Here is a 9092-nt window from a genome sequence, read left to right as displayed (position 1 = left end):
GTGTATTCTTTATAATTCATCTGATGTTTTCTCACTTTTCAGGCTGCGTTACCTAACAAAGATGAACCTTTAAGCTGTATGTTAATGGGTTCTATCAACCATTGTGAGCTAACTGACATAGACCAAAGCAACAGAAGCATGTGCACCGTTTCCTTTTTCCTCTATATTCTTATGCACTGACAAGACTTTTCAGGGTTATCTCCAAAGTGAATTGCAAACTCTTTGGCTATTCATTCTTTATCAAACAACCAAGAGTTTTGGAAAATACAATCCAGGCCAGGCCACTCCTTTGCTTAACACTCACCTTCAGGGCTGCCCTTAGAATAAAATCCAAAAGTCACCTTGGTCCACAAGGCCCTACTCATCGACCCCTTGTCTACCTCTCCTGATACCTCCCTCCCACTCACTAAGTGCCAAGTTCATAGCACTTCTTTCCATAAGCATTCAAAATTCCTTCCTGTCTTGGGGCATGTGTACAGCTGTACTCTGGAACACACTGTCCCTGGTTGATGTTAATATAATATTGAAGTACTCCCCTAATTGCTTTTTGTTGTTGTTGTTGCTTTGTATTTGTTTTTTGAGACAGGGTCTCACTATGTAGTTGAGACTGACCTGGAACTCACTCTGTAGCCCAGGCTGGTCTCCAACTCACAGCGATCCTCCTGCCTCAGCCTCCTGAGTGCTGGGATTACAGGCGTGCGCCACCATGCCTGGCTTCCCCTAATTGCTTTTTATCAATGCATTTATCTAATCAACACTCCAAACCATGTATTATTATTTTCATTATTGTCAAAACTAGTAGTGGTAGAGCTGAGATTTAAGTCCTGTGTTAACTACGGTGTAACTCTGCCTGTCACATGTCACTGCCTTTCCCAGGCGTGTGAAGGCGGACGCTTTCTCGTCAGTCAGTCTCAGTTCAAGCAGTAGCACTGCAGGGAGGCTGTCTTTGGCTGCCAGTCTGACACAATCATCCAGTCCCTCCTTCTCCATTCTCTACCTCAGCACTGACAAACACATTACCTTTTAAATTTTTTCTTCATAGCTTTATGATTTTCTGAAATTTGTTTCTGCTGTTTTGTTTACTTATTATTATCCTCCCTCATAAAAATGTAAATTCCTAGAGGCCAAATTACCCTTGTACTTTTATACCTTGAACAGTTCTGAGCACATAACAGAAACCTAATTAGTATTTCCTGAGGGAATATTCATCTAAGGTTTTTTAAAAGTCTCTAAAGTTGGGGCTGGGGATTTAGCTCAGTGTTTATGCTTCCTGCCTCGCAAGTGCAAAGTCCCGAGTTTGATCCCCGCTACAAAAAAAAGTCTCTAAAGTCATGTTATGCCTATGGAACAGGCACAACCTATGGTTCAGCCCCTGAAGAAGGCTATTCAAAGTGGATATTACCCTCCGATAAGCACAAAAGACTAGATGGTGAAACAGTAAGCTTTGGGTCCTCATGATAATTCACAGATAAAGTCATTCTTTAAGGTCTATCAAACACAGGAGGCCTTTCCTTACTATAACACCACTCAGCCGACCCACCTTGTTAATGATCACCACATATTCAGCAGTATCCCTGTATAGTAACAATCACTCTTCATTACTTCCGCTGCTTTGGTCAGTCCGTCTCTTTCAAGAGATACAGCGGCCAGAACAAACTTCAAATGCAAAAGTGCCACAACTTTGGGCAGTGCCTAAGACTCTGCTGGCCTCTGAACTAGGAAAGATGCTCTCAACTGTTGCTCCATAATGTACTCTTCACAAGAGTGCTGTTGGTGTGGGGTTAAAAGGAATCAAGATGTGTTGTGTTATGTACATGTGCCAGCTTCCCACAATGAATGTAATCGTTATGCACTGCAAACACGAACCAATAAAAATAAAACTTTGGAAAAAACGGAGAGCTGCAAATTTTAATCCTAGCACAAAGTGTATTTTTGTTTCAGGTAAATATAAACATTGTTATTGTTTGTGCAATTTTGCTTAGGGAAGGTTCTACTTCTAGGAATATGACTCAAGGGTTTGGCACAATATCAGATAAATGCCAAAGACTACGCTTATGTGAGAATGACGTTTTGTGAGTACATAAGAGAATGTGATCAGGGAACTAAACAGATACATTAGTGACTCAATGCTAAACAGCAACCATAAAACAGTGTTACCTTGTGGGTGCTTTTAGGAACTATGAACATCGATATATCATAGTGGAGTTATATTGTAAATATTGCTGAATTAATCGTTCTTTTGAGGTTTTCTGTTTTTTTTGTTTTGTTTTGTTTTGTTTTTGGCACCGGAGATCGAACTCGGGTCCTTTTGCAAGGCAGGCGCTGGAACCACTGAGCTAAATCCCCATCCCTAAGTTTTTTAATATACTCAAACATGCTGCCAAATTTTTTGGTAATCAAAAGAAGGCCATGAACACCGCCGAGTAGTTTGAGCTCACTACTGCAGGGAACAATCTAAAACATTTGAAGTATTTTTCTCAGATCATAAATGACAGCTCAGAAGTCACCATAGAATAACTTGTTTCCTAACTTCACTAAGATTCGTTTAACAGTTTTCTTCCAACTCTGTAAGATTTTTCTGTAGTTAAGCCTACATTGCTCAGCATTTCACTATGCCAAACCCACTGATTTCAAACTAGGAGTTTTTCCATGCATAAGAAAATATAATAAACACTGCACCAAAAAAACAGCCAAATGATCAGGAAATTTTAGTTTAAGAAATTTGCCCTCCAATCTTTAGGAAAAGGGAATCTTGAAACTAAACCCAAGACAAAGACACAGAAAGGTAAAACTAGTTTGAGCACTGAGCGATTGCTGTCCACCTGTATACAGTAGGTTCTCTTCCTGCTTGCCTGCACTGCTATTTATAACTTGCAAAAAGGCTATTAATAACTAAAAACAATTTAGCCTCAAACACTCCCAGTTGAAATAAATCCATTGGCTTAGAGAAGGAAGCCTGAAAGGAAAAGGGAAAGAAAGCTAGGAGGGAAACAACTAAAATACAGGGCTTCTTCCAGCTCTTCACCACGGCCACAGAAGCCACTCCAAGTGGCTCAAGTAAACTATTAGGTTGGCAGGGTCATAGCACTAACTCTGAGACATAGAAAACAAAAGAACTTTGTCCTCAAGAATGTATGGTCTTCTGGGGAAAACAACGTGATCTACACAAATCACTCGAGAGTGTTAAGTTGTAAGGGTGTCCTCAGAAGGAAAAGAAAGACGTTTAGTGCGGACAGACTGGCTAAGAAATCGTGAGAAAAATCTACAGGGGGAGGGGAAGGGGGAGGAAGGGAGAGAGAGAGAGAGAGGTAAATAAATAAAACTCTGAAAAATCTATGAAAGGGTCAGACTGGGCATGGTGGTCCTTTCCTGTGATCTTAGACACTTGGGAGGCTGAAATAGGAAGATCTCAAGTTTGAGGACAGCCTGGACAACTTAGTAAGAATTTGTAAAAAAAAAAAAAAAAAAAAAAAAAAGTCAGAGAGAGGTAGCTCAATAGAATGTTTGCCTGGCATGTGCAAATCCCTGTGTTCAATCTCCAGTACTTCCAAAAAAAGAGAAAAGATCCAAAGGGAAAATTTTAATTATTAAAAAAAGATTAGAATTATGCCTTATCTCATTTATTTTCCCAAAAGGTCATAAACAGAAAGAATTCAGAATCAGTTAAATAAATAATAAAATGGAACTAAAATACATTTATACCTTAATGTTAACAAGTTAGGAAAATAGGCTCACTTTTACTCAATGCTTTTTTTCTTAATACCCCTCGTTTTTGAAAATTTCAAAAGAAAGGTTGGTCACATTTATAACCAAATATACTGAGAACTCATTGTGAATTACTCTGTTCATAAAGTAACTGAGTAACAAAATCTATAGTATCAGCCCATGCAAAGATACTTCAACATAATGTACATACACCACCTTTTACACATGGGTCTTCTCACCTCAGGTTCCTTGGGATTTGTGTAAAGCTGTTTAAGGAAAAATAAATAGCATTCATTTCCGGAAATTTACTAGATTACTCCTTATGATGTATATTTTCCATATAAACACTTTAAGTTGTGCTCTATTAACTAAATATTTTGCTGACATATACTTTAAGCTAGAGATACAATAAACTCTTTTTTGTTTTTTTTGTTCAATAATCTCTTATTTTGTGACTATGGAGTTTGTAGAACATTCCATGAACATTGAATATAAGCAAATTATAAGAAACACAAAATATGTATAATTATGGTGACTGAGTTACAAATAAGTTGTAAATAATTTGTTATGGTTTAACTTTTTAATTAAATAATATGTCTAAAGACCCTCAATATCTTTTCTTTTCTTTTTTTTTTTTTCCCCTGTTCTTAACTATATATACCATGATATATCTAAGGGCAAGCAAAAGTTCCCAGAAAAAATTCAAACTTTCAAAACAAAACACAACTTTGAGTGGTAAAGTAACTAAAGAAAAATAAAATATTGGGCTGGGGATTTAGCTCAGAGGTTCGGTGGCCTGCCTTGCAAGCACAAGGACCCGAGTTCAATCCCCGGTACCAAAAAAAAAACAAACAAACAAAAAAAAAAAACCTGAAATTCTGAGAGCCAGCAAATGAAGCTGGGCCTAGGGGCACAGGCCTATAATTCCAACACTCTGAGAGACTGAGGCAGGAGAATTAAAAGTTCCAGGTCAACCTGGGTAATTTAGCAATTTAGTGAGACCCTATTTCAAAATAAAAAAATAAAAAAATGGGCTGAGGATGTAGCTTAGCACAAAGGCCTTAGGTTCCAAAAAAATAAATATTGTGCCGGGGAGTTAGCTCAGTGGTTCTGACACCTGCCTTGCAAGCGCAAGGCCCCAAGTTTGATCCCCGGCACCAAAATAAATAAATAAATAAAAATATAAATGAAAAATAAAATATAGACTTTTTTGAGATATTGAGGGAAGTGCTCTACCACTCAGCTATATCCCTAACCTTAGATTTTTAAAAATTCTAAATATCAAAAGACAAATAAAAGGAGGAAGGGAGAGAATACTACTTAAATATTTCACTTGCCAAAAGTCAGTGCAGTACAGACAGAAGCTTAGTGTTGAAGTGCATACTTACTAAAAGCACTGCCATGTGTAGCTTCAAGAGAAAAGAAAATTATTGTTACTATATATTCACACTTATATTATTGTTATTTCCAGTAGAGGCTAATTAAAATATTGCTTTAGAGAGGGTCCAAAGAATTGCTGGAGGCAAAAGATATACAAAATAATTTGTTACTGCTGGGCTGGGGACTTCTACCACCTGCCTCTTAAGCACAAGGTCCCAAGTTCAATCGCGGGTACAAAAAAAATTTTTTTTTTATTATTGCTAATAATAAAATATACTACAAGTGTACCCAAAAAGTGTTCCTTTTTAAAAAATTAATTTTATTGCTACATTTTAGGTATACAGTACCTTTACATAATCTATCTTAGTTATTTTCCCCTCCATCCCTCCCTATTTACAAAGACTTTGTTTCCATTTTCTCATTTTCTCATATTGATTCCATTCCCTTCTTTTCTTTCCCCTACTCCTCCAATTTCCCCTTCCCCTTTGCCCCTTTTTTTCCCATTTCCCATTATCTATTTTATCTTATTTACACTCTCAGTTTCTCATACTAGAGAAACTATTCAGTATTTACACGTGTGTCCTATTTATTTCACTTAAAAGTACGGCCTCAATGTGCAGCCATTTAGCTATAAATAGCTCTAATTTCTCATTCTTTATAGCTGAGTAGTGCTCCGTTTTATTTAAAACACACACACACACATTTTTTTTTTATACAGTCTCCAGCTGATGTGCAATTGGGCTGTTTCCAAGAGTTAGCTATTACAAACTGTGCTGCTACGAACACGGGTGCACATATATCACTGTGGTATGATTGTTTAAATTCTTTTGGGAAGATACCCAGCGGGGGAATAGCTGGGTCAAATGGGACCTCCAATGCTGGTTCTCTGAGGTTTCTCCACACTGATTTCCACGGTGGTTGCACCAGTCTGCACTCCCACCAGCAGTGATGCAGGGTTCCTCTTTCTGCACCTCCCCGCCAGCGTTTGCTATTGGTTGATTTCAGGATAGCAGCCATTATTTCTGGGGTGAGGTAGAATCTCAACACCGTTTTCACTTTCATCTCTCAAAAGATCAGTGATATTGAATGTTTTTTCATATTTTTATTTGCTATTTCTCTTTATTTGTCTGAGAAATGTCTGTGCATTTCAGATGCTCATTTTTGGATTGGGTCTTTAAATTTGGGAGGTCTGATTTTTAAAAATTCTTTATATATTGTAGATTGTAGACCCTTGTGTGAGGAACAGCTGGTGACATTTTTTCCCACATTGTGAGTTGCCTTTTCACACTGTTGGTGGTTTCTCTTGCTGTACAGAAGCTTTTCGTTTGCTTGTTTATTTGTTGCATTTTGGTACCAGGGATCAAACTTGGGACCTTGCGCTTGTGAAGTAGGCAGCGGAACCACTGAACTAAATCCCTGGCGTGCAGAAGCTTTTTAATAAGAAGAGATCCCACTTGTTGATTGCGCCAGTTCATGTGCAACTGAGATTTTGTTCATAAAATCTTTTCCTACAACTGTCTTCAAGAGTTCTACCTAACCTCTCATCCAGCTGCTAAAATGTGTTCCTTCTGAAACTAATCTACTAAAGTAAAAATCAAAATTTGATATATCTATAAAACTCTTGCCTCTACATATACACTACTATAAAGATATTATCTCTGATTAAAAGAGTAATAGAATATAGAGACAGAAATATAATCAAGTTTATGATACAGTTTTCAAAACCTAGAATACAAATCAGAAAATTTCAGGTCCATAATTTCATGACAAAGGACTAAAACTTTAGTGACATCATGTGGCTACATTGGTTACTGCATGTAATTGATTTGAAGTCCACCCAATGAAACCCGGATTTATACCGACTAATAGCTCACACGTACAAAGACATGGACCCTGACCTCAGGAAACACGAAGACTAACAGGAAAGACCAACAAAACCAAAATTAGCACAGATAACTACATCGTTACAGTCATGTTAATGGCTATGCAGAAGCAGGTGGGTGCTGTGAGAACACCAAAGAGGAAAGCAATACAGGCTGGGCAAAGGGGGTGTCCAGGAAGGCCTTCCTGAGCTGAGGCCCCAAGGGTAAACTGGAGTTAGCTTTGCAACATATACGGGGTCAGAGAGAAATTTTTCAGGCAAAAGGAAAAATATGTGCAAAAGTACAAGGAATTGTGGCATGTTCTAGAATCCACGTGGCTTGAACATGGGAATGAGAATAATGCCTTGCAAGGCAAACAGGGACCATACAGGTCTTGCAGATCATATGAGGGGTTCTGAACTTTATTTTTATTTTATTATGCATTTATTTATTTATTAAATTTATTTTGTTTTTTTGAGACAGGGTCTCACTATGTAGTTGAGACTGACCTGGAACTCACTGTGTAGCCCAGGCTGGTCTCGAACTCACAGCGATCCTCCTGCCTCAGCCTCCCAATGCTGGGATTACAGGCGTGCGCCACCATGCCTGGCTCTGAACTTTATTTTTAAAGCCGTGGAAATTTTGGGGTAAAAGAATGCCATGATTAGACTGAAGTTTCTGAGAGAATGTAGTGGGGACAGTGAGTTTAGAATGATGAGGGACTGAGAGCAGGAATAGGAGACAAGTTAGGTCACTACAATAATATAGTATCTTTGTGTGATAATTATCTAAAACTCTATTGCATACTAAAGGAATTCAAGGATAATATAAAGTACGAGAAAATAATAGAAAAATCAACCAAAATTTCATAACTAGAAATAATCAGCAGAAGATCTTTCAAGATCTCTAGATGCTCAAACTTGATTTACTTCAACTACTTTTAAGATATTATTTCCAAAATATTAAAAAATAATTTCCTCCTAGCAACAAGATATCCCAAGAAAAGATAAAATATTAACAACTCAAAAAGAGTCTGTCATATATCTAAGGCGGTTTTGGGTGGGGTTTTTTTGTTTTTTTGTTTTTGTTTTTGTTTTTTTTTGTACCAGGGAATGAACTCGGGCACTTTTGCTTGCAAGGCACATGGCAGAACCACTGAGCTAAATCCCAAGCTAAGGTTTTGTCTTTTGATCTCCCCCAAACAGTTAATTCAAATCACATAGGTAGTCATTTAGTATAAAATATGCTCATCGACTAAGACACTCTTTCTTTGTTAGACTGCTCTTCTGAACAGCTGAAGGAGAGTATTTGGTACACCAGTAATGATTTGCTCCCTTTCTCAAGCTGTCTGCTCAAGGCCTTCAAAGCTCAAGATCATTTTCTGTCAAAGATTTCCTTCATGTCCCTAATTATAATCCCTCCTTTTTCACACTTCCTGTTATGCATGAATTTTTCAGTATCTTTCTTTTGACATGTATACATCCTAATGAGAGTTATGGCTACTTGTATTTGTGATGGGGGCAGTATCAAATATATATCTGGTACTTTTACATAAATATATCTGCTGATATGAAAAAAAATCAATAGAACCCAATATGGAACAGTCAATAAACTGCTCAGAAATTATCCAACTTAGCCCTGGAGCTGGGTTCCTGGAAACATCCCTTGAACTAGGTGTTAACCTTTAATTGCTGGACTTGAGAGATGTCTAGGGATATTTCACGAGAGACCATGATGGGGTAAGAGGGAGGATGTTGGTGAGGGTTCATACAAGGCTTCAAAAAAATCTGCTATTTACCATTACTACAGAGGGAATACCAGTACTTTACCAACAGCTAGTTAGGCCAATATATAACCACTGATCATTAGTCCTGCTTACGAGTATTTCTTCTACCATGGTTTATAAATTTTTTCCCTCATCTGATTTTCAGTGGACCCTTGACTTACATTCATTCCTGAGGGCTGGTTATAACTCAGGTTGATCAAGTGAAGGCACAGGCTCCTCTATACAGGCAGATCTCAGTGTCCTTAGAAAGCCACTGGCCTAGGATTTCTCAATTAACCCCACACAGGAAAGGATACTGTAAAGTTCCTTCCAGAACTCTTTAAGGGTTAAATCTGTATCTGAGACCATCTGGAAGCACA

At 37.8% G+C, this 9092-nt stretch overlaps 1 protein-coding gene across 1 annotated transcript in view; it reads right to left on the bottom strand.

The window, feature by feature from the left end:
- Positions 1 to 9092, bottom strand: part of Hormad2 (HORMA domain containing 2) — an 80616-nt gene that overhangs the window by 48166 nt on the left and 23358 nt on the right. The window contains exons 6-7 of the mRNA XM_010603763.2: positions 5094 to 5114; positions 3945 to 3971 (exon numbers count right to left, since the gene is read on the bottom strand). Coding sequence (XP_010602065.1) covers positions 3945 to 3971; positions 5094 to 5114 — 48 coding nt within the window. The remainder of the gene's footprint in view (positions 1 to 3944; positions 3972 to 5093; positions 5115 to 9092) is intronic.

This window comes from Fukomys damarensis, unplaced genomic scaffold (assembly GCF_012274545.1).
Source record: "Fukomys damarensis isolate Sample0158 unplaced genomic scaffold, DMR_v1.0_HiC HiC_scaffold_12, whole genome shotgun sequence".
Classification (NCBI taxonomy): Eukaryota; Metazoa; Chordata; class Mammalia; order Rodentia; family Bathyergidae; genus Fukomys; species Fukomys damarensis.
The sequence above is the reverse complement of the archived record's forward strand: the minus strand, read 5'-3'. Positions and strand labels throughout refer to the sequence as shown.